General features: G+C 37.2%; 1 protein-coding gene across 1 annotated transcript in view; it reads left to right on the forward strand.

The window, feature by feature from the left end:
- The first annotated feature begins 1,093 nt into the window (after nucleotides 1–1,093).
- RILP (Rab interacting lysosomal protein) overlaps nucleotides 1,094–27,548 on the forward strand; it is a 119,856-nt gene continuing 93,401 nt past the window's right edge. The window contains exons 1-3 of the mRNA XM_053706230.1: nucleotides 1,094–1,423; nucleotides 22,129–22,252; nucleotides 24,581–24,702. Of these exons, the coding sequence (XP_053562205.1) occupies nucleotides 1,148–1,423; nucleotides 22,129–22,252; nucleotides 24,581–24,702 (522 nt within the window). The 5' untranslated portion in view covers nucleotides 1,094–1,147. The remainder of the gene's footprint in view (nucleotides 1,424–22,128; nucleotides 22,253–24,580; nucleotides 24,703–27,548) is intronic.

Genomic DNA, 27,548 nt, shown 5'->3' on the forward strand with positions numbered 1-27,548 from the left:
CATCCCAACCTGCAAAAACTCATTTCAGGGAGGTGGGTTCACCCGGTACTGCGCCGCCACCCCCCCTCCCAGTTATATATTGGACACCTTGAAACCCTAAATAAGATAGAGACTTATCATTAAAGTAGCTTCCCACTAAAGTCACATTAAAAAAAAAAGTAGCTTTATTGCACAACCACATACAACAAACCTATTTTCCAGTGATCGTACGCTTGTTGAATGCTTAAATATTTTAGAATACGAAGTTTAATTACGTGCAGTAAATAAGGTAGTATTTGTGTTTTTATTTTATTAGAATAAGTGGGGGCTTTTTGGTTACGGATGCATGCTTTGAGGGTTCTATAACGTCCCAGCAACTAAAGGAATTCCTTAAAGAAACACGTTTTTGGATTTGGGCCACATTGGATCATGGTACTTGGAGTTTCAGGAAGATTGCATTCCATTTCCAGGGAGTCGCTATTACAATCAGGGAGACTTGGGATGTCTGAAATATTGTTGAGCATTTAGTTAATCTTTACAATCACTTTAAGTATTGAAACTTTCAGTATAGTATAGTATAGTATATAGATACCACTGGCTAAATCAGCTATTTCAAATGCCAAAATAAGGTACAAGGAGCTACTTGTAAACAATTTTATACGCTTCAGCAGATAAAATGGATCATTGGGAACAAATTAAAAAGGAGAACATTTTTGGGTAAACTGCCCCTTTAACACTCTCCTGGCTCCCAAAGTCCACCCTTCGCATTAAAGGACAATTCTTATGAAACTATTTAATTTTTCAGATCTGCTTGTCTTACTTTCAAAACACTTTTTTCGTGTAAAAAAATTATATATAATTTCGAAGTGCACATAAAAAATGGAGTTCAAGTTAAAACGTGTAATATTTGTGGAAAAGTGTTTTTTTAATTTGCGACCGTCCCATTCGCTGCAAATATGGAAAATAAAGATACTATTTGTGGTAGCGGTCACGTGAGGACCGGAATTCCCAAGGGGAGGAACCACGAGTTGCGTGTGATAATAATAAATGAGCGTGTAAATATTGGTATTTGCAGGGGGAATGGGCGTGGTCTCTGCTTGTGGGCGTCGCTTATTCACATGACAGCTCTCAGTCTCTCTGGGGTTTATTTCGCTGTTGATACTGTGAGATGGAGTCTACAGAGTCCGTTTGGTTAAAGGCCCCGGGCTGCCTGTCTGTGGAGGATGTTTACCGCATGGCTGCTTGTCTCGGCTCCGAGCTGCAGACACTGACCGAGCGTTTCGGAGCGGACGCGGTTGCTGGCGTTGTACCGCAGGTAGTGCGGGTGCTGGAGCTCCTGGAGTCCTACGCGGGATTCGGTAGAGAGCGAACCTGTCAGGAGGAGGAGATGCTTATAAGAGCTGTAAATAGCCTACGTCTAGGGAGAGACAAGCCCCCGGGTCAGGTGAGTATGATGTTGTGGTACTTAGTGATGTTTGACTGACAGGTGAGAATTTGGGATTTCTTTGTCAAGTTTGGAACTCTGAGTGCACAAGATTCTTGGTCTGTTTTTAATACATTTGCCTTTTATATTCAAACCTGGCGCTCATAGTACACCTTTGTTGCAGATCTCTACGTATGTACCAATACTGCTTTCCTTTGTGGGATATGTTGTTTGTTGTTACCATGCTGTCACCTATCCACACCAACCTGGTTCGGAATTCTTCTTCACCTTCCTGCCCTGTGTGTGGCACTAGTACTAGGAATTAAGAGTTTAAATTGCTGTTGTGTTTAGTAGCAAACAAGACATTTTATCAGTAAATTATACATTTATTTCTGCCTTCAAAATGTTTTGGCTGACCCACAAGTTGAGAAAACCCCCCTTCATCATTTTCTCATTAACCTTTACTTATTTGCCCTTGTAACGGTTTGATTTTGCCAAGGCAGATCATTTTTATTATATATTATCAGTTGATTCAAACTCCAATAAATCTATCTCTGAAAAATAATCAGCATTTTGAAAAATGTATTTTAATCTACATTTTTTTTTAAATGTTGCATTTTAGGGACTTCACTATAGTCTGTGTTTTTAAAACCCACATTTTTTCTTTCATGATTTAGTTAGAGCAGATCATTTTAAGCAACTTTCTAATTTACTCTTATTATCAATTTTTCTTCGTTCTCTAGCTATCTTTATTTAAAAAATAGGAATGTAAAGTTTGGGAGCCAGCCCACTTTAGGTTCAGCACCCTGGACAGCGCTTGCTTATTGGTGACTACATTCAGCCAACCAATAAGCAAGCGCAACCCAGGTCCTGAAGCAAAAATGGTCTGGCTCCTAAGCTTTACATTCCTGCTTTTAAAATAAAGATAGCAAGAGAATGAAGAAAAGTTGATAAAAGGCATAAATTAGAAAGTTGCTTAAAATTGCATACTCTTTCTGAATCATTACATAAATATTTGGAATTTAGTATCCATTTAAAGGGTTCATAAAAGCTCTAGAAGAAAATGCTCAAATATGTTAGAGTATTTAGTTAGAGCATTACTGCTTGCATATGTGTTTACCCTTGCAAACTGGTTAAATAGATATGAAAGTCCAAATTAAACTTTCAGTAGTTCAGATAGATCATGGAATTTTAAGAGACTATTCAATTTACTTCTGTTCTCAAATTTACTTTGTTCTCTTGCTATCCTTTTTTGAAAACATACCTAGGTATATAAAGAAGCAGCAATGCACAGCTTGGAACTAGCTGATGATTGGTGGCTACACATATATTCTTTTTGTTATTGGTTCAGCAGATGTGTTCAGCTAGGTCTCAGTAGTGCATTGCTCTGTAACTGACTTTAACTATGTATTTAACCCATTTGCAGGAGCTAAACCTATCAATATGCAAGTGGTAGAGCAATAATAAAATACTCTAAAACATTAGAGCATTTTCTTTTTGTGTCCCTTTAAATACATAGTTAAAGCCCAGTTGCTAGTGCTACTAATGCAACACAAGCTCCTGCTGTCAGTTTTATCGGGCATGTTGTTTACATGTTATTCATGTGTTGTTAACGTGTGTACGTAACACATTATCAGACAATTGGCTGAGTATAATAGTGGCAGTCTTTAGAAGTTACACTGCTAAATACTCGCTACTGCCAGTTTACAAAGGTTACCAGTAAGGAGCAAAAAAAAAGAAGTACCAGTTAGGACAGAAAGTTTAATATAGGAAGAGGCCTATTTGTTTTTCTACGTGTTTGCTGATATTTCTTACTAATTGTAGACTATTCGTAGAAACTTCTGTTTTGAGACATATAAGATTTAAATAGGACACTATATACATAAACATATTTTCTAATTCTCAGAGCCCTTCTGACTTTCCAAGGCTAACCCAGCAACATATATGCCACTATTTGGATTTGACTGATAACAACTGAAAAACAATGCACTTTTTTTTACCAGTATTATGACTGTGGCTAACCTTCTTGTCTACAGTCTAAAGCTCAGATTGTCTCTTCCAAATATTACAAAAGATGGATGGAGTTTGTCAATTGAAGAACAAAATGCAGTAAAAATGATGTTTAAAGAGATGGTAAAGTTTCCAATTCATATAATCAGATTCTAAAATGGAAACAATATTTTAGGTGGAGTTTAATTCATCCATTTTAATGAAGATACACTAGAACTTACTTTTATATAGCAATGAAATTGTAATAGGCCGCGCTCCCGCCGCCCACTTCAAAAGTTTTTTTTTTTGTGTTAGCTAATGGTTTTAACAGCTCTCCAATCGGTGCTCTAGCCATACGGCACGTATACATTTTTTTTTTTTGTAGCTACAGCATCAATTGGAGAATGGTTCAAACTGGTAGCTCACAAAAAACAAAAACTTTTGAGGTGGGTGGCAGGAGCACGGGATATTACAATTTAATCTCTATATAAATAATTAAGTTAATCTTCATTGGAATGGGATGAATTAAAGTCCATCTAAAATATTATTTCCATTCCAGATCTGATTATACAAATTAACTTGTTTGAAAACGTTTAGCCTTGGCTGCTTTGTTAATCTATAGCAGCACAACAGAAATGTCTTTTAACTACAAGGTTTTTACTGTCCCTTTAAAGGGATACCTTACCCATATGCTGCTGAATCACTGAAAGTGATGGAGTATAATTGCAAAAAGCTTACAAGAAAAAAGTCACACGAAATCTGTGTAAAAAAGGAAGACATTTTACCTAACAAATTTCTTCAACTCACCTGTACTCTGTGATCCAGGTCTTTTTACTATTATCTGCATGATGATGAAACAGAACAAAAAGAAAAACAAAACATAAAAACACAATCTGCATCATCAGTGCTTTATTGTAATCTCCGGAGATTTCATAGTAAACGTCCTTGAACTGAGGAGAGAAATAAAGTGACTAAAAACAAAAACAGTATATAGTAAAATTATAAGTGTGTATAATCAAACAATAAAAGTGAAAAAAATAAGGAAACAATACCATACACCGTGCACTATAAGGTCATGGGATAATATTCAAGAGGTGATCTTCTTCGTACCTCAAAGAAAATGGAGAGAAACTTTCATAGTGTTAAACCATATTAGAATATCCCTCTAAGCACAATAGGAAAAATACTCTCATGATTTTGAACTACTATAGCTCTAAGTGATGCGCTCAGTACAAATAGATCCAAGACTGTATTTGTTGTAGGGGGTTCCAATAGTTAACAAAAATACAAAGATTCTTTAAAAAGCAAAGTCCTTGCAAAATAAAAAGGCAATAAATGTCTGTCACTCTGGGGTCTCAGCAGCTATCAATAGGCAAGACTTTCAGACCTCCTTCCTAGATAGATATCAGAAGGGTCCGGTGCGACTTGATTTCAATATGCCTGCCCCTCTTTTTGACTTTGCCTTTGTGATTGCTGACTCCACGTGACTCCACTATGAAAGTTTCTCTCCATTTTCTTTGAGGTATGAACAAAAAAAGATCACCTTATGAAAAATATCCCATTACTTTATAGTGCATGGTGTTGTATGGTATAATTACCTTCTTTTTCAAATAAAGTGACTGTGACTGCACGTGCCCTATGCACTCTGCTTTGCAATTCCTGGGGCAAGCATCCTGATTGGCTGCCTAATATACTTTTACAATGGGATGGGGCTACTGATTAAACTTTGAGGTAAAATAGCTTAATTTTTTAAATAGAAATGTTCATGTGATATTTTTAGACTGCTTTTTACAGAAATTCTGCATCACTTTCAAGTGATTCAACATTTGGGTATCATATCCCTTTAATGTTTTATAACTTCACCGTGGGCAAATCATTTTAGCAGAAATCATGTTTAGGCTTGTGAGTAAGGAAAAAGAATCGTAGAAGTCCTCGATGTCGGTAAGGGCAAACTCCCTGAAGTGAGATTAGTGGTGTGCAATAACCTCTTAGTAAAGTACAGAACAGAGTTGGTATTTATTAAAGGGAATTATTTTATACTGTTACTAGTTCACAGCAATAGGAATATTTGTGCTTTACTTCATATCTCTTTCAAATTATTTTATAGCTTCAAAGTGGTTGCAGGCTACTGGTTACGTTTTCGACATCAGATAAAGCATAATGTTTTGCAAGTTTTCCCTATCACTCTGAGTCTCAGCCATCTAAATAAGTTCTGTAGGATTCTCACATTATTTATAGACCTGTTAGATTATCATATAAAAATAAGCAATTAAAAACTAGAGATAATCTCAGTGCAAATGTTTAATAAGAAATAGTATCAGATCTGGCACCACAGTGTAAAGTATTCAGGCTCATTTCCCTGTCATGTGACAGGTTTTGCATTATTGATGAGTGACAGGTGATCCGTGTACTTTCATTGCCCTACTTCAAGCAAGATATAAATATTCTATTTGCAGCAAGCAGGAGGAAATCCCCATGTATGTCTGAGTACACCCAGCAAATCATACTTACTTTCACTTCTAGTTTTTGCTGTGTAAATTCTACAGTGTTTTTAAATCTATTACACTTAGTTTTTAGAACATACATTTAAGAAGTATACAGAATATACGTTTATATTATAATTTTTGTGACAGTTTCCCAGTAGTAGTTTATTGACTTCCCTGTACAGCATTAGAATTTACTGTATCAAGACAGTAACACTCTTGACATATTTAAAGGTGCAGTCTACACCAGAATTGTTATTGTTTTAAAAGATAGATAATCCCTTTATTACCCATTCCCTAGTTTTGCAGGACCAACACAGTTATAATAATACACTTTTAACCTCCTGTGATTATCTTGTATCTAAGCCTCTGCAAACTGCCCCCTTATTTCAGTTCTTTTGACAGACTTGCATTTTAGCTAATCAGTGCTGGCTCCTAGGTAACTCCACATGCATGAGCACAATGTTATCTGTATGACACACATGAACTAATGCCCTCTAGTGGTGAAAACCTATAAAAATGCATTCAGATAAGAGGCGGCCTTCAAGTCTGCTTTGAGTACCACACAGAGTGATCTAAAATATGCAGGCTTAAAGGGATAGTAAACCCAATTTTTTTCTTTAATGATTCAGATAGACCATCCAATTTTAAGCAACTTTCAAATTTACTCCTATTATTATGGCTAAATGTAGCCACCAAACAGCAAGCACTATCCAAGGTGCTGAACCAAAAATGGGCTAGCTCCTTATCTTTACATTCATGATTTTTAAATAAAGATAGCAAGAGAATGCAGAAAATTTGATAATAGGAGTTAATTAGAAAGTTGCTTAAAATTGCATGCTCTATCTAAATCATGAAATAAAATATTTGGGTTTACTATCCCTATAACATAATCTTGATAAAACTTATCTGCAGTCTAGTTGGTCCATACTGTAGCTGCTGTTTGAGTTAATTTATAAGGCTGGAGGCAATACAGGCAACCAGAGACCATATCACCTGAGCTGTTATCTTGAGTGGGCGTACACTCCCAATTTCCTGTAAACATGGTTTGGGTTATGGAAGTTCTTGCTGTACACCTGGGGTTGGTGGGAGCATGCAGAAATAGGGTGATAAGAAATGAAGGGAAATAGAGGGGCGCCTCATGTGTGGTATCGTCAGTAGGAAAATCAAATAGATACAAAGAGTAAAGCCAAATGAGTATTCACATACTCCACGAGCACACTTATGTGCTGGTAGGGGCAGGCTGCAGAATTATGGAGGTGTGACAGCTCACCCGTTCAACACTTCTCTTAGCGTAATATGTTGATGCTATAGTAGAGACACAAAATACAGGCACCACATGTGCAGACTGTTAATGGTTTAGACCAGTGGTTCTCAACCAAAGTGATCTCAAGGCCCGGTAAATTTTAGCTAGACATGTCCAGGGCCCGGCAGTTTTATATATATATATATATATATATATTACAGGGAGTGCAGAATTATTAGGCAAATGAGTATTTTGACCACATCATCCTCTTTATGCATGTTGTCTTACTCCAAGCTGTATAGGCTCGAAAGCCTATTACCAATTAAGCATATTAGGTGATGTGCATCTCTGTAATGAGAAGGGGTGTGGTCTAATGACATCAACACCCTATATCAGGTGTGCATAATTATTAGGCAACTTCCTTTCCTTTGACAAAATGGGTCAAAAGAAGGACTTGACAGGCTCAGAAAAGTCAAAAATAGTGAGATATCTTTCAGAGGGATGCAGCACTCTTAAAATTGCAAAGCTTCTGAAGAGTGATCATCGAACAATCAAGCGTTTCATTCAAAATAGTCAACAGGGTCGCAAGAAGCGTGTGGAAAAACCAAGGTGCAAAATAACTGCCCATGAACTGAGAAAAGTCAAGCGTGCAGCTGCCAAGATGCCACTTGCCACCAGTTTGGCCATATTTCAGAGCTGCAACATCACTGGAGTGCCCAAAAGCACAAGGTGTGCAATACTCAGAGACATGGCCAAGGTAAGAAAGGCTGAAAGACGACCACCACTGAACAAGACACACAAGCTGAAACGTCAAGACTGGGCCAAGAAATATCTCAAGACTGATTTTTCTAAGGTTTTATGGACTGATGAAATGAGAGTGAGTCTTGATGGGCCAGATGGATGGGCCCGTGGCTGGATTGGTAAAGGGCAGAGAGCTCCAGTCCGACTCAGACGCCAGCAAGGTGGAGGTGGAGTACTGGTTTGGGCTGGTATCATCAAAGATGAGCTTGTGGGGCCTTTTCGGGTTGAGGATGGAGTCAAGCTCAACTCCCAGTCCTACTGCCAGTTTCTGGAAGACACCTTCTTCAAGCAGTGGTACAGGAAGAAGTCTGCATCCTTCAAGAAAAACATGATTTTCATGCAGGACAATGCTCCATCACACGCGTCCAAGTACTGCACAGCGTGGCTGGCAAGAAAGGGTATAAAAGAAGAAAATCTAATGACATGGCCTCCTTGTTCACCTGATCTGAACCCCATTGAGAACCTGTGGTCCATCATCAAATGTGAGATTTACAAGGAGGGAAAACAGTACACCTCTCTGAACAGTGTCTGGGAGGCTGTGGTTACTGCTGCACGCAATGTTGATGGTGAACAGATCAAAACACTGACAGAATCCATGGATGGCAGGCTTTTGAGTGTCCTTGCAAAGAAAGGTGGCTATATTGGTCACTGATTTGTTTTTGTTTTGTTTTTGAATGTCAGAAATGTATATTTGTGAATGTTGAGATGTTATATTGGTTTCACTGGTAAAAATAAATAATTGAAATGGGTATATATTTGTTTTTTGTTAAGTTGCCTAATAATTATGCACAGTAATAGTCACCTGCACACACAGATATCCCCCTAAAATAGCTAAAACTAAAAACAAACTAAAAACTACTTCCAAAAATATTCAGCTTTGATATTAATGAGTTTTTTGGGTTCATTGAGAACATGGTTGTTGTTCAATAATAAAATTAATCCTCAAAAATACAACTTGCCTAATAATTCTGCACTCCCTGTATGTATGTATGTATATGTATATGTATATATATATATATATATATATATATATATATATATATATATATATATATATATATATATATACACAGCACACACACACACACACACATATATATATATATATATATATATATATATATATATATATATATATATATATATATATATATATATATATATATATATATATATATATATAGTGAGCAGCAGGGGTGGGCTGATCAGCCAGGCAAATAGGACCTAAGCCGAGGGACCAGCAAGTAGGGGGGCCCACAAATGGCATCTCCACGGATCCTGGTGCATTCTTTAAGCTGGAGTTTTCAGTTGCCCTATCAGTAACTAAGCAAATAAGTGTGGGTTTAGTGGGGGCCCTGGCGGGGGTCTGTCGCTGTGAGGGCCATGGAGTGTGGGGTCTGGCCCTGGAGGTTGGGTGCCCTTTCTCTGGACCTTAATGTTGGGGGTCCTGGCTCTAGAGGTTGAGGGGCCTGTTGGGGGCAGGGCAGGGAGGCTACCATGTTCATTTGCATAAAATTTTATACATTTCGGTCAGTGTGAGACAGTGTTCCTGGGGCCTTGATTGGTCTCAGTCTGCCCCTGTTGTGCAGTGGGGTAAGAGTGTGCAGTGGGGGCATGACAGGTCGGGGCCCACCAGCAGGGCCCGGTCATGGGCCACGGCCCGGCTGTTGAGAAACCAGGGTTTAGACAGTAGTAATTCTTTAGAAAGGATGGTACTCACATACTCCAGGAGCACACCAATGTGCTTGTAGAGGTAAGCTGTAGATTTGGAATAGGTGTGACAGCTCACCCAGACAGAAGGTAACCAGGTAGATCTCTTATGTATCAGATAAAGGCAGATGGTGGGTAGCAAAAAATCTACTCATAAGATAAAATGTCCAAGTTTTATTAAAAACAAACTTCTTTTCATATAAAAAACAACAACACAGTAGTTGTTATTAAAAGTGGATAGTGGGGTGTCCAATAATACCCCAATATTGCAACACGTTTCTCGGTTCGCAGACCGTTTCATCAGGCAGAAATAGGGTGAGTTTAACTTTAAAAAAAAAAAAAAAGTAAATTAATTCAATAACTCCCTATAATGTTGTACCTCAAATAGACTGGAAGAGATACATTAAGCATAATGCCTCACTCTCATGTTCCTTTAAACACTGATAAAAGCACTAGTGACAAACCTAGTTTAGTTTAGGGTATGTTTCGTTCTGAAAAAGGCTGGAAAACCTGACGCATTGTGAAACCATCATTCTGGTAAATACGTTTTGTACACTCTTTTGTACACCAGTAAACTTCCTTTATTTAAACAGTAGCAATGCATTGAAAGGACTGGAGGAGCAAATAAAACATTCAAGAGCTTTTTTTCCCCCCTTCTGACTTCATAGTTTATTTATATATCCTAGTTACAAATAATATACAGTGGTGCTTTTTATAGGTCACTAATTCAACTTAAAAGGCTTAAAGGGTTATCTTAATGCAAAATTACAAGATCTAATTTGTTTGAGCTTGTGATTTTTGCATAAGTAGCTGTTGATTGGTGGCTACATACATATGAATCTGACAAACCCTTAAATAACCCCCCCCATTTAAATATTGCCCTTTTAAAGGACCAGTCAACACGTGTTGAAATGAAAGTTTCAAAAAAGTATCAGGGAATATATATAAAAAAAAGTAAACACATAAATGTAAATTTTTTCTAAAACTTTAAAATTGTGCTTATTCCATTTCACTGCTGCACGCCGACCGCCTATGTCCAGAGGACGATGTCCCTTTAATCACTGATAAGCGTATTGGACCAATCGCTGTAGAGCTAATTAGCATGACTGTGTTAATTTGCTCATGCGCGCCTGCTCACTTGCGGCCCACCAGCACACACTTCTGTCCCCCTGCCACACGTGAGCACAACCAATGCTGCTTATAATCTTAGCTGCTGCATTAACGTTAAATAGGAATTTATGTACAGTGCCTGTTCTTCTGGAGCATAATAAATTAACTTTTTTTTTTTTTTGCTTAGTAAAATAAATAATTCCTAACTCAGTAATTCCTAGCTCTCCTAACTCAGTAATTCCTGTCCTCACTATTTACATTGTATGCAGGTCTACTCCAACGCTAGGATGACATTCACAAGACTGTCTTCTCCAGCACGCAGGCGCTCTTCTGCTTATGTGGGCAGTGCACAATCTTTTATGTGCACTGCTCCTCCAAAGAAATGCAGTCTCAATGTGCCGGTGATGTCACGTGTGACATCACAGCTTCCAGTTGCTCATGCGTACAGTTGGAAAACTGCATATAAGTATATGCAGTTTTTATTTGGCAACCTCACCCACGTGACACAGAAGGACGGGGAAAGATAAAAAAAAGTTAAAGATTAAAGGCTGCTTTTTATTCAGGTATAGCTCTACGTAATTATTTTTATATTGTGCACACATTTATGTGGCTATCCTGGAATGTTGACTTTTTCTTTAATTTGTTCCCAATGATCTATTTTACCTGCTGGAGTGTATTAAATTGTTTACAAGTAGCCTGCTTACCTTTTTATTTCTGCATTTGAAATAGCTAGTTATTCTCAGTATTGAGCTTTGGTTTACATACTTATATAAGATAAGGGAGCATGTGTGTGTACACAACATGATAATATGATATCTGGTTTTAGCTGCAAGTTCAACCAATTGTAATAGGCCGAAGTTTTAAAACACAAAAGCAGCTCTATCATATTCATAAATAAACCTAAAAAAGTAATTTCTCATATATTTTACACTCTGCAGATGGTATAACAAGTAATTAGAAATACAATAAGGGAAAAACAATTTTACAGTTTACTGTCCCTTAATATATCTGCATATTTCTCTCCTTCTTAAATTTAGCTAGTGGGTGGTTTTATTTCAAATTTAGCAGGGAATTAGAGCTTGGTAACTTCTATTGCCATTTGTTGATAGTTGATATATTTTTTTTCATCACTGTATTTTCACTTTTCAGGTATAGATTTTCTCACCTGTTCATTGTGTTTGCTGTCAGAAAATCATGCACAGCAGAAACACATTCAAACAAGCTATTTTAAATTAATGGATAGTAGACATTGTATATAGATATTTGTTTCAGAAATATCATTTGTTGAACTTATTTTCTCTGTTTTAACTTTTACAGAACTGAAGGTTTAGTAAAACGTCTCTAGCCAGCTTCCTTCCCAGATAACATTCTTTTTATATTAATATAATCTCCCACAGATATTATAGCTAAACTATAACATTGTCCTGAGGTGGTATTTAACCCTAGCCTGCCTTGGGTGCATTTACCTGAGGGCAGCAAGGACTTGCTGGAGGGGTTGCTGAGCAGTAGGGAATATGCTACAAATCTGGCGGGAATGCAGTTTATTGCACCCTTCTGGAAAACTAATAGAGACCACCTTTCAGTCTGTTTTAGGAGATCTTCTACAATCGCCCTACTCAATCAGAGCAAAAAGCTCCCCCTGCAAAATAAGACACTCTTGTACAAATAGGCCTGAATAGTGCCACATCCCTAATCTCGGAACACATATCGTCACTATAATACTGGATTGGCAGGACAACTAAACTGCTTATTTTGTGAGGAGTACAGCTATTATAAATGATAAAACCTCTAATTTTTCCATGGAGTAAAATTCTACTGGGTACAAAGTTCATTTAACAACAATAGGTCCCATCCAGCGTGATAGTTTGCCCACATGACTATTTCTCCTCCCTCATTCTGGCTTGTAGTATAGTTGCTGTTTTTTATGTCAAATCACAGCAACACCAAGTTCTAATGTCACAGAGATGATTACAGGAAAAGGGGACAACATAAATAATGAAAGTATAGTGCAGAGTTGTTGTTGTTTTTATATATACAATTTATCTTTTTAAATTCTCATCTCAAAGTGTTTAATGTCCCTTTTAAGAATACCAATATTTTTGTTCATGCCATTCTCATCTGTTTTACTGTTTTTAAACTGATATGTAAAGTCATAAATCAAAAGTGTAGTTTCTGTTCTATTACATTTGGAATAAAGAATGGTGGACACAAAATACTTTTTTTTTTTTGGTCAATTTTTACTTAGTTCAGAGAAAACTGAGCCTTTAAAGGGACAGTCTAGGCCAAAATAAACTTTCATGATTCAGATAGAGTATGTCATTTTAAACAATTTTCCAATTTACTTTTATCACCAAATTTGCTTTGTTCTCTTGGTATTCTTAGTTGAAAGCTTAACCTAGGAGGTTCATATGCTAATTTCTTAGACCTTGAAGCCCACCTCTTTCAGATTGCATTTTAACAGTTTTTCACCACTAGAGGGTGTTAGTTCACGTATTTCATATAGATAACACTGTGCTCGTGCACGAGAAGTTATCTGGGAGCAGGCACTGATTGGCTAGACTGCAAGTCTGTCAAAAGAACTGAAAAAAGGGGCAGTTTGCAGAGGCTTAGATACAAGATAATCACAGAGGTTAAAAGTATATTATTATAAATGTGTTAGTTATGCAAAACTGGGAAATGGGTAATAAAGGGATTATCTATCTTTTAAAACAATAAAAATTCTGGTGTAGACTGTCCCTTTAACTAAAAAAGTGCAAGGGCACCAGTACTTTTGGCCACATCTGTACATGGAGATTTTATTACAGGGAAAGAAACTTGTTGCTTGTTGAGTGCTAATGACTACCTCTTTGAAATGGGGATGCAGAAATTTGAATAGTACATCAAAAATATTTTTTGAACACTTAAAGCATAGTTTAATATCTATATATAATAATTTGCATTTGCTTATTAGTGTTCTCCACAGAACATTATGCCAGCTAGGTGGCCGGGTGGGGCCATATTTTGTTACTTATAAATGGTAGTTAAGCTATGCAAAGAACACATTAATTGCATAGTAAAACATGTACTTAACCTATCCAAAGAGAAAATTAATTGCCGAATAAAACATAAATTGATTTAACAATAATTTATGCAACAAACATTTAACAAAAATCCTAATATTAGCTCATTTTAGCTTAATATTGGTTACTAGTCTGGTGGTCAGTAAAATAAGGCAGGTGCTGCACCCTTTAAATAGCTCTTGGGGAAAACATTACTTATTAAACTTTTCTCATATGTCTAAATTGGACTGAGTTGAGATTGTTTGGTTAGTCAATAGGAAAACTACTACCAAACTTAAAAGGCCCCAAACATAATTTGTTAGACAGAGATATTTTATTAGCAGCATCCTAAGATCAAGTACTATTGGGGGCACTTTATCTTTATAGCCATTCATTGGAGCTTAAACTAAAATGGCATTTTACTTACTATAGATCTTCATGAATTGAGCAACCCAAAAGGTTCTGAACCCTTGCCCGTGTAGTATGTCATAGGCCAGGGTTTTTTTGGATTGCTTTAGATGTGTGTGTTTTTCTCCTTTAATAATGCCTATGTATGTTTAATGTTGGAAAACTATTATTTATGCCAGAGTTTAGGTTTTGGTCAAATGTGAAAAAGTAGGAACATTCCTCTGTTTAAGATCTCACCTTGGGACATTGTAATGGTTAGTCACCACATGAAAGAGAAACATTTTAAAAGCTTTAATTTTTTGTGTGTGTCTGAATTGTGAATTAAAGACTTTATAAACTAAAATTGAAACTTATGCAGCAATAAAAGTTGTGTACTTCCTACTTTGAAAGGTATACAGTGGGTATTGAAAATAATCACATTTTGTTGCTTTGCAGCATGAAATAAAGACAGTTGTAATTACACAGTGCAACTTATAACACACAAGTGAAAGATATAACACCAACATGTCAGGCAAAAATAGACAATTCAAAAACAGAATCACTGAGTTGGAAAAAGGATAACCCCCTTTGTGTCAGTATTTTGTTAAACCACTTTTTGCTTTAATTACAGCATTTAGTCTGTTGGGATATGTCTCTACTAACTTTGCACATCTAGACTGTGCAAGATTTGCCCACTCTTCTTTGCAGATTTGCTCCAGTTCCGTTACATATGATGGTGACCGTTTGTGGACTGCAGTTTTCAAGTCATGACACAGATATTCAAGGGGGTTTAAGTCTGGGCTCTGACTAGGCCATGCAAGGATGTTCACCTTTTTCTTCTTCAACCACTCTGTGGTCATTTTTGCTGTGTGCTTTGAATCATTGGGCTCCATGTACTAAAGCGTCAATTTTCTCACCGACAACGTGTCTTCTCGACTCGCTTGAACTCGCAGCTAGCGAGATGTTGCCCGCCCGCCATATGTACTAAAACCTATCCCAAAAAAAGGCGCGTCTAATCCGCATCGAGCACTGGCGAATGATTCATACATATGACGCCTCGCTATTTGCGAATGTACTATTAATCGTTTACAACCTGTCAGTCATGTTTGTCCCACGTGACTGTAAGGTGTCAGAAACGTCAGCTTTGTCGCGGGAACATATTGCAGCACTATATAAAGTCGATTTTATAAATTTTTTCAGACTGCATAGTTCCCGAACTTGAAGCTTTACTGACTGTTATTCTTATCGATAAATTAAGTATGGCTACTTCTCGATCTGATTCACAGTCCAAATCGAAGAATCCACACTTTTCACATCAGCAGAACCTGGTTCTTGTCGATATGGTGCTAGACACGTATGACTATTTATTTGGTTGTCGTGCGAAGCAAACTTCAAGTATACGTAAAAAAAAGTATATGGACCCGGATAATCGATGCTGTCAGTGCTCAGGGACCTGGGAAAAAGGACGTTGACCAAATCAAAAAACGGTACAACAACATAAAAAGATTTGCAAAAGCCAAATTGGCAAAAGAAAAAAATTCAACTCGTGCTACCGGTGGTGGAACAGCTTATGTCGCTGATCTTAATGATTACGAGCAGAGACTGGTGCAGCGTCTAGCGTCTATGTCTAATATGTAACCTTTTCAATAGATAAATGTTGTACTTTTTTAGTTATGTAAATATATTAGTTGTATTAGGATAGAAATAGTTATAATTGTTATTATTGTTGCTTTTTGAACTTAAAATAAATTGTTATATTATTTTCACGAAAATAAACTTCTGTTTCATGTATTTTTTTTGGTGTGACCAATGCAAATAAGGTTTGTTTATAAAAAGGGCTAAAAAGAAATAACAATATGATGATGTTGCACACAAATTTTATTTGAACAAAAAATAACATAACTGCAGAACACAATTTGCATACAAGAGGAAAAAATTTGTTGAGAAAGATCAATCATCAAAATATTGGTTAGAAACCATATCCCTTGTGGCCATGCCACGTCTATTTGTGTTTTCTCTGCAAATTTCTTCGGGAAAGTCATTAAAAGGCATGGCAATATCGTCAACAATGGGGCATCCTCTTTTTGTGGCAATATTATGCAAGACACAGCAAACTAATATGATTCTTGCTACTTTTTCAGTAGAATACTGCATTGCACCGCCAGATCTGTCCAGACATTGGAACCTCATTTTCAACAATCCATAAGTCCTTTCAATGACACCCCTTGTGCTCTTGTGTGCTTCATTAAAACGAAAATGTTTCCTGAGTTGGGGGTTATTATAGGGTGTCAGAAGCCATTCATAACAAGGGTAACCGGCATCCCCTGTAATAAAAAAAAAAAAATATTGATGTAAGTCAATTTTCATTCCAAAAAGACAAAATTATTTTTATTAGTTATTGAGGCTAGCGTCAAATTAGTATAAATTTATAGTAACAACTTTACAATTTACTTGTATTATGTATTTTTAAAAATTATTTATATATCCTTTGTTGAAGAAATAGCAATGCACATGTGTGAGCCAATCACAGGCCTCTAGGTGCAGCAACCAATCGGCAGCTATTGAGCATATATCGAGATATGCTTTTCAGCAAGTGATATAAAAAGAATAAAGCTAATTTGATAATAGAAGTAAATTAGAAAGTCGTTTAAAATGACATGCTCTTTATAAATCCATAAAAATTTTTTTTATAGTTCCTTTCAAGCTTACCTAATAACCATCCCTCTGGCATCTCTCCATTCTCGAATTTTTGATACAGTCCGGTCTGCCAAAGGATATAAGCGTCATGGCAGGAGCCAGGGTAATTTGATCTCACGCTTATTATTCTCATTTTCGGGTCACAAACTATCTGTACATTCAAGGAATGGCAGGATTTTCGGTTGCGGTAAATCTCCTCCCGTAACCGTGGCGGTCGAACTGCAATATGGGTACAGTCTATTGCCCCAAGAACATTTGGCATTCCAGCCACACTGTAGAATTGCGACTTTATCGATTGCCACTCTTCTGTGGTAGATGGTAGACAAACATATTCGGGGAATATATGCATGAGTGCATCGATAACTTTGGAAAGATGACGAGAAAAGGCAGACTGACTGAAACCAATGATGACGCTAGACACTGCCTGAAATGATCCGGTGGCAAAAAAGTGCAAGGCAGCAAGAAACTTGAGTATTCCGGGAATGGCCCTTGAACGAGCCGTCACAGGCTCTAGAAAATGTGCTATTTGAGCATATAAAGTCAATATTGAATGTCGATCCAGACGGAACCTTTGAATAACCTCTCGATCGGAACGGGAATCTAAAGGAACCCGAGGAAGGAATACCCGCTGTACTCGTAATCTCCTTCTTCGAACCGGATTTGGGGCATCAGGTTGACGAATTTGCCTTCTACCCCTCATTTGCATCAGACGAATAATATAAGGTTGAAGAAGTGTCTCCATGGCTAACAGTATCAAAAGTGAGTAACCATTCAATTGTACACCTCTTTTAAATCAGTTGTAGGCGTTGATCTGATAGACCCTATTGTTTATTATGGTGCTCGCCACCTATTAGCTGGCGAGGGATTTTTAACGAGGTAGGTGCGGAGAAATTCACGAGCGTATAAATAGATAGTTTAGTAATTTACTGTTTTGTGCGACATTTATGTCGAGCGAGTATTTTCTAGCTACAAAAAAGACGAGAATTCAAGAGTTGCGGACAAGTTCGCTCGACATTTGTTAATGTAAGGTTTTCAATGGATTCGTGGCCTAGTACATACGGTTATTGATCCGCACGCAGAAATTTAGACGGAAATAGTCACGAAGACCTCGCAGACAGCTTAGTACATGGAGCCCATTGTCATGTTTGAAGGTAAATCTTCCCATTGACAACTTCCTGGCAGAGGGCAGCAGATTTCCTCAAGAATTTGACAGTATTTTGCCCCAATAATTATTCATTCTATCTTGACAAGTGCTCCAGTGCCTGCTGCAGAGAAACACCCCCATAACAAGATATTACCACCTCCATGCTTTACTGTAGGTATGGTGTTATTTGTATGGTGAGCTGTATTGGATTTCCTCCAGACATATTGTTTGCTGTTGAGGCCAAATAACTTAATTTTAGTACCATAACACCTTTTTCCTTGTGGCCTCAGAATCTCCTATGTGTGTTATGGCAAAGCTCAGTCGTGACTGCATTTGGCCTTTCTTGAGGAGTGGCTTTTTTCTTGCAACTCTCCCATACAAGCCACATTTGTGGAGAATTTGTGATATTGTTATCACATGCACATAATGACCACTCTTTGTCATAAATTCCTGCAACGGCTTCAGAGTTGCTGTGGGCCTCTTGGTAGCCTCGCTGGCCAGTTTCCTCCTGGCTCTTTCATCCAGTTTGGAGCGACGTTCTGATTCAGAGAGGGTCTGTGTTGTACCAAATACCTTACACTTCTTAATAATAGACTTCACTGTGCTTCTAGGCATTGATAAAGTCTTTGATATGTTATTGTATCCATCTCCTGACTTGTGCCTGTCCCCAACATTATCCCGGAGATCTTTTGACAGTGCCTTTCCACCCATAGTTGATTGTTTGCTTTAGTTGCACTACTGGGGACTGAGATGCTCAAGGAAAGCTCTTTTCATGCTGAGCTAATTAATATGCCCACAGCTGATCACAGTTGAAGGTCAAATAGTTTTGTGTGTGCCGTTGAGAAGGTGATTAGCTACACCTGATTGAGTTTACAAGTACTTTTCGGAGGGGGTTATCCTTTTTCCAATGCAGTGATTCTGTTTTTGAATTGTCTTTATTTTTGCCTGACATGTTGGTGTTATATCTTTCACTTGGATGTTATAAGTTGGACTAAGTAATTATAACTGGATAAACAAAAACTGTGTCTGTTTTTATTTCAGGCTGCAAAGCAACAAAATGGGATTATTTTCAGGGGGGGGGGGATTCTGTTCAATACCCACTTTAGATGTTCCCTTGACCCAACTTTTTTCCCCTTTCTTTATAAATGCTGCTGCTTTAATCTCTGGAACATTGCCAAAATGTATCAATTCCTCACTGAAGAGCAAAAAACATTCTGACCTATTCACTCATGTTATATTGACTAATGACTATTTCAACATGTTCTGTTTTACCTTTCAAAATACTGTCTGTACTTCTGTCTTTAAAAAGTTCTGCCAGACTTATCCACCACACACACTGTTCTACTCTTCTGCTGGTCCCTACACTCTTCTGCTGGTCCATACACTATCTCCCTCTCTCCTTGAGGATTAAATTCAAAATAATAACCCATCCTAACCTCCAAAACATGCAGCCCTTTATATCTCAATCATTAATCATTATATTTTCCTACACGCTTCTGACTTATGCCTCTTACCACCACCTATTGCCCACCACTCTGTTCTTATTCTAAAGATCTATCTCCCTCAGCCTGTCAAATTACCCCCATGGTTTTAAAGCTTTAGATCATCACTGAAAACCCACCTTTTGCGTATCGCCTAACCTCATAATATATAACTCATTCAAACCGGAAATTTACTATACTCAACTGATAATGGTTTAAAATCAGCAGACACAATTCTAAATATTGTTGGCTTCCCCAAATTCCTGTTAAAAGTGGCAGCTCTAATCCACACTGTCATTGGTTGCACACTCTAGTAAGCCACTTATAACTGTCTCTGATTGGCCTTAGCAGATAAAGAAACCCAAGTTACAATGTGGTGGCACCCACTGCTTTATGGACATTAGAATGTTACCCTTTTTTTTTTCTTTCAATATTTAAAAAACAAATGTCTTAAAAAACAAAACAAAAACTTGTATATATTATTTTTAGACTAACATTTGCTCTGAATACAGGATTTTACTATTGATTTATTTAGTGTTTAAAGGGACATTCAACACTGCCCACAACATTAATCTATGTTTCTAAACTAAGTCTAAAGAGCAAGCTTGCAAGTTCCCCCTTTCTCTTACTTACTGCCTTCACTGTGCAATCCTCATCGATATCGTCAAAATTTTTCTCCTAATATGGCTGCTTAACTCCCCCCACTGTGACGTACAGCTCGTCTTCTTCAAACTAGCCGGCAGTTCTGTCCCATATCTCCTACTTCAATCCCAGCGCGTTCACGGGCGTTAGCGCATGCGCGATACAATAGGAACCTTAAAAGCGTAATAGAGTACTGTAAGCAATATCAGCGTAACGGAAACAACTTCAATTATTTTGGTTCCGCTTTTCGAGTTCCTAGTAGATTGCGCATGCGCTAACGGCCGTGAACGCGCTTGCATTTCAGTCCGGGGAATGGGGTCTCATTGGCTGCTAGTTTGAGAAAGAAGGCGAAGACGTCACGGTGGGGGGAGTTAGGAAGACATATTAGGACAACAATTTGGAAGATGCGAAAGACGATTCAACAGTGAAGGTGGTAAGTAAGAGAAAGGGGGCACCTTGCAGCTTTATCCTTTTATTTAGTTTTCAAACATAGATTAATGTTGTAGGCAGTGTTGAATGTCCCTTTAATGTCATTTTTAAACTGCTCTTTCATACGGATAGCTTATTTTTTTTTCCGTCTATTTTTTAAGTAGTGTCCCTTTAATAGAAAATTAAAACTTAATGGGACAGTAAATTCAAAATTAAACTTAAACGGACTGGATAGAGCATGACATTTTTAACCACTTTCCAATATACAGGCAGGATTTCTATGTTTTCTAACTGTATTCTGCATGCACATCCTGCTCCTGATTAACCTGCCTCTCACTTCTACATGATTTCACAATGATTTTAAGATTAGTTTTGATCTTTTTATGAGGCTTGTCTCCCCGTTTTATGAGTTTCACATTGTTTTATTGTCTTAGTGGTTTCTACTTTAATTGTGGATGTCATCACAGGGATTTGCTGATGTAGCTGTAGTAAAGAATCAGTTTGGAGGCTGGGTCAGGTTTTTATTCATCTGACAAGGTCCAAAGTTTTACAGCTGTCACAAGAATGTTACTGAGGCGGTCTGGTCTACGTGCTGCTGGTGATGATCTGTTTATAAACGTTATCTAATTCTAGACTCTGGGAGGATCTTCTCTGCTACAGAATTCACTGTTAGAAAAGCTTACCGTAACGCCTCCTTCCTGTTGATATATACACATTTACAAATTGCTTGGACTCACTGAATCGAAAGCAAGTTAAGCTGAAAGGGAAACAAAGACATGGGTGGGATAGTTTTTTCCTGACTTTAGCAAGTATAGAATGTATTAAACATGAAGAAAACTGGTGAATAATGGTTGTCTTACTGAAAATAAGAAAACTACTTAGATATTTTTCCTAAGTACAATCTTTGGCACTGAAGGGTCAACATCATATTACAGATATACTTTTAGAGCTGATAATGTCTGTTTATGACTACTCACAATTTTTTTTTAGGATTATTATAAATACATACTGTTATTATGGGTATATTTTTCCCAGCACTATTTATGCAAAACGTAGTCAATCAAAGCCAGAATGACTTTGGTGTGGTGGTTAATAGTAGAGCATTTATGTTTATGTTTCCTTCAATATAAATGTTGTTCAATGTTGCGGCCTGTATTTGTGTAATAGAGGTTGAGCTCATGCTGATTTAAAATCAGGACCTAGAGCGTGGCATTGTATTGTTTGTACAAACTATTAGACCAGGGTCAGCTCTAGATGTGGAAAAAGGGGTAAACTTGTTAGATTGGGCAGCTTAAAGGGACAATGTACTGTAAACAATTCTCCATGTTGAGTTACCACTGATACATTTTACCTGCTGGAGTGTATTAAATTGTTTATCATTTAAAGTCGCCACTTTTGCATGATGAAACAAGAATCTATATATAAATTATGAATAACTATGTAAACAAGAGACAGCAGCAGAAATCAACAACCCATCGGGCTGACGTGCATATGCAGCTTTTTCGTACGGATGATAGACTTTTTTTTATTTTTATTCAATGTCCCTTTTAAATACACTTTTTTATGTAGGATCTGCAACAGAAACTGTTTGAAGCTCAGAGGAAGGAGCATGAACTGCAGAACCGTCTGTCACAGCTGACTGAAGAGAATCAAACGCTCTTGGGGCAATTGGCAGATACAAAATCACAGGAAGGTAAGTACCAGTATTGACTTTGTTGGTATACCTAATTATCTATCATCATAATTAAGAGGCAAAAAATGTACCATGTTTTAAGTGACACAAACATGAATCAGAACCACTGCCCATATCTTTAAGGTTGCATATAAAGTTAAACCTCCTGTCTCTTTTTAGTTTTTATTACATGATCATGACAAAAAGGCTGTATTTGTTTTCTAGGTTTTATCTGAATTTCTCTATTAAAGAGATATCAAACATCTATTGGTTTTGTGTGCTTGTCCCAAAAACAAGAGGCCTATGTTGTAGCCAGGATATCTACATGCTGTCCTTTATATATGACCCACACTCCTAGTTCTATAGTTGCAGAATAAGGTCTCTTGCTAGCTTTCTTGTGTCTGTGATTTGATGTCTTTACGCAGTGCGTGTTGATGTTACACTTGAAGATGGAAAAAAAACCCAGGCAAGTGGCAGTTCCTCATTGTCTGATGGGGGGGGGAGATATACTGAGACCTTCACCAAGTGTAGGGATAGGGAAAAATTTTTTTTTTGAAAGATTAGATTCTGTGTGTTCTAATGAGAGGTGGCGCAACCCTCTAAATTACAGGTGATCACAGGTGAAATTACAGGTGTGTGTATGTATATATATATATATATATATATATATATATATATATATATATATATATATATATATATATATATATATATATATATATATATATATATATATATATATATATATATAATATAAATATATCTATCTATTTGGATATGGCACAATGGTCCCTGACTCTGTGGAAGTGAGAGTGCAGAGTGAGAGTGCAGTTACCCTATATATACAATTTTAGACAAATATACTTATATTATCAAATTTGCTTCTTTCTCTTTGTATCCTTTGTTTAAGGAGCAGCAATGCACTACTGTGAGCTTGATGAACACATTCAAATCAAATTAGATAATAGATGTAAATTAGAAATGTTTTAAAATTGCATGCTCTGCCAATCTGCTTGATCTAGAAGGACATTAGAACACTCAATTGTAAGAAAGGTCCCTCTCTGTAATGAGTGGTCAGTCAATTACAGGTGATCACCATGGGGAGTAAATTTGTGATATCTGTGTGCTTACAGTAGACCAACCATGCACAGGGAAGGAAGTATTTTTGCAAACTGCTACAAATATATATATATTTTTAAGTCCCTTATTAACAGAGGAAGTTGTGTGGTCGTGCTCACACTACACAATAAAACAAAATATTAAAAGAGAAAGTTTATCATCTCTGGGCCATAAGAAAGAAATGGTGAGACCTGGCTGTGATAATCCACAGTGGAGAGGTGGAGTCATTGAGCATGTGTCCCAAAGCATTAATTTATTTTAAACATAAAATAGATTAGCGCTTTCATTCATTATTAGCTAGAATTAACAGCTGTGTAACATGATACCCCAGGGGCCATTCCCCAAGATTTACAAAATATGTAAAATGAGTAACTCAAATGGGATTGGATAGAGTTTTACTAACTAGCCCTGTAGGATGGTGCTCTTACAGGGCGGAGCCTTATGTAGCACACTTGTCTCCTTTAAAAGGTTGAGCATTTCTGCAGCCTATTTCCAGATCTAGCTGGAAGCCCAGTAGCAACTGCAACACCTACACCCCTGCTAGTTATGTGAGGTTATATAGAACAGAAAATTGTTTTAATATTTTTACTTTGTACTAGAATGTCCCTTGAATTTTATAGTTCCTCATACTCACCAATCAGCTTATGAAGCTGTGAGATCACTACTTTGTGCATGTCCATTCTAATCTCAGAGTAAAAAACCCCCAACAAAAACCCCTTTTAACTGCTGTAAAATTCTTTAGCAAGCTACTCAGGGTCTGTATAGAGGCAAAACAGTTTGCGATGGAATGTCCCTTCCTTATAGACTCATTAAAGTTATGGCATCTTGATTATCTGGATTTTTTCTGTTTTGTTAGATCACATTTCCAATCTGCACCTCACTCTAATATTTTATAATAAATGTATCCTTACTGCAAACAGATTTATAACCTGGCATTTCTTGTTTATATACTTATAACCATTTCTTAATCTTACTTTACTAGAAGGCAGAGAGTTAGAGGAATGTTTGCAGCTACAAGGTCAGTGGTTACCACACGTTGTAGCTCTCTTTTGTTGCCAAAGTAGGGTTAATATAGTAATAGAATAAGTAGTTCCTTAGCACATCATATTGTCTGAGATTTTGGAACCAACAGAAAGAAGAATAGATCATTTCCCTAAGAATGTTTTTTGTTGCCTTAAAAGGTTGTTTTATAGTCATCATATGTGAGATAATATTTTGTGTTGTGTTAAGAATGTGCTGTGCGAGAGGAACGTGATCTGATGCTGAAGTTGAAGCAGGTGGTGGACAGACAGAGAGACGAGATTCGAGGACTGATGCATGAAAACCAGCAGGGGAATCAGAGCATAGAAGCGGTACGGCACAATGGAAATGAGCATTTATTCAGCACTATGCTTAGAAGTGGCTTGTCCTTGTAATTTATGTTCTTATTTTAAACAGAATTGATTAAATACTTCAGTTTGGATGTTCATCATCTGAGAAGCTCACATTTGGACAACATTCTACTAAACAACTTTCCAATTTACTTCTATAAGCAAATTTGCTTCATTCTCTCTGTATCCTTTGCTGAAGGAGGAACAATTCAGCACTGGGAGGTAGCTGAGCACATTTAATGATCCAATGACAAGAGGCATATATGTGCAGAGACCAGTCAGTAGTAGGCCCCATTAGTGCATTGTTGCTCCTGAGTCTACCTAGGTATGTGTTTCAACAAAGGACACCAAAAGAACAAAGCAGATTTGGTAATAGAAGTCTATTGGAAAGTTGTTTAAAACTGCATGTTCTATTTTAATTTTGACTTTACTGTCCCCTTAATAAATCTCATCTCTTGTGTAGTGTGATGAGACTTTTAGAGGTTAAAGGGACACTAAACCATGAAAAAAAGTAATCTTCTATTGCAAGATTAATATAGCTTCATATATTTGTAATAGGCATTGCGTTCCAATTAATACCATTTATTATAAATTCAACTTTGAAAATTGATCAATTTCCAAACCCACCGCCAGCTAGTCTTTTTCATCCTCCAATACTGACCGATAACCCAGGTTATCAAAATGGCAGACAAATGCCGCTATGTGCATGTGCGATATTCAGTCCATAGTATACGTCACCATCAAACCAGCAGACCCTCTGTATCAGTTTTAGAGAGAGCAGATGACAACGCTGCATAGAGCAGGTAAGAACTGAGCGCTGCACTGAGAGAATCTCCCCAACAATAAGGAACACAAAGCGCATGCGCCTGGTGATGACATAGTGACTTAATGATATGCATGAAATGGGAATCGGATTGGCGATTGTGTTTGGTAGTGCACGGCCCATATTAGAGTGCTGGCTGTACTGACGTCATGCTCTAAATATAAATTCTAATTTTAAAGTCTTCAGAAAGATAATTTTACAGTAAAAATAGGTAAGTTATGTTATATAAACGTTTGTTGTTTGAAAACGATAGTCAGGTTGTTACTGAAAATAGTAAAGTTTTGGAATCCTTTAAGACTAATTAAATTGAAAATGAAGTACATCAGGAATTTTCAGCCTTTGGTAAAGGAATACTGTATTGGATTTATTTTTCTTTCATTGATATTAAATGGAGTTCTGAAATCCCTGTCTTGACCTTCAAAAATTTGAGGAAGTCTGCTTGTGAGATAATCTTTGATTTTGTGGTATTTGTTTTCATTTAGGAACCTACAGATGAACTTCAGTTCTGTGAGATTCTCAGTCTTTCTCTGTTGTGAAATGTGACATTATACTGTAAAGCTTTTGTGGATCTTTAGGTTACATCTGAGTTTTTCTGTTTATCAAACTTCCTTTTTCAGGTTTCATTTGTGGCTACTTCGCCTATTCTGTTATTAAAAATATCCTGCACATAACTGTTGTGGTTAATAACATGAACAGTCTGTTTTATTACTCTTAAACATATTTCTACACAGCTAATTGGTTAACAAACTCCAGACAGAACACACATTTTATAGTTTTGTACTCTGTGTGTCACTTACATTTTTTATATTTATGCCAAGAATATATATATATATATATATATATATATATATATATATATATATATATATATATATATATATAAAATGTGTGTGTGATATTGTAATGGGCCGTATAAAACGTTAGCTCTTTTCTGTCCAAGCACTTGCAGTCACATGGTTAAAACTGAGGCAATGACTGTGTAAATGATTGTTCATGTTGTGGGCTCATTCAGTTAAACATTTATAACCATGTTCATATGATATGAGGAGGTGACACAAAGCCTGTAATAAGACACGGAGTGCACCAAGACAAACGTATACACACAAGACATCTAGGACTTTTTATGAAATGCAGAATATCACTCCAGTCTTATTTTATTTCATGAATTGACTTTCAATTTACTTTTTTTTATGTATATAAACAAATCTAATATGTGTATGTGTCTATTTATATAAACAAATTTAATACGTGTGTCTGTATATAAACAAATGTGTATGTGTGTCTATGTACTGTAGGGGCAGATTAGGGGTTAATAAGTATAATGTAGGTGGCGGTGGCGGGGTGGCAGATTAGGGGATAATAAGTATAATGTAGGTGGCGACGGTGTAGGGGGCGGCAGATTAGGGGTGTTTAGACTCGGGGCTTATGTTAGGGGTTTGGTGTAAACGTAACTTTATTCTCCCATAGGAATCAATGGGATATCGCGCAGCAGCGAACATAAGCTTCCGCTGCTTTCAGACTCCCATTGATTCCTATGTCCCTGGAGGCGGCGGATTGAAAACCAGGTACGCTGGGCCAGAATAGTGCCGAGCGTACCTGGTAGAAATTTGCAAAAGTAGTCAGATAGTGCAGAATTTGCATTCGGAACATCTGTATTGACGTAAGCATCGATCTGTGTCGGATTTTGACCGTCGGATTGTATGCTACGTCACAAAATTCTACTTTTGCCGGTCTGTAGGGTTTGATAAATAAGGGGAATCAGGCTCTCCACAATTACGCTGCGGAATTCCAGCGTATTTGCGGTTGACGGCTTGATAAATAGATGCCATAGAGAGATGGGGGGTGGAGATTTTGAAGGGGGAAAATAAGGAGTTCAGTTTTGGAGAGATTTAGCTTAAGGTAGTGAGAGGACATCCATGAAGAGATGTGAGAAGGACAGTTAGTGACACGGGTCAGCAAGGAAGGAGATAGATCTGGAGCAGAGATGTAGATTTGTTGTTGGCAT

The sequence above is a fragment of the Bombina bombina genome, chromosome 3 (genome assembly GCF_027579735.1).
Source record: "Bombina bombina isolate aBomBom1 chromosome 3, aBomBom1.pri, whole genome shotgun sequence".
Lineage (NCBI taxonomy): Eukaryota > Metazoa > Chordata > Amphibia > Anura > Bombinatoridae > Bombina > Bombina bombina.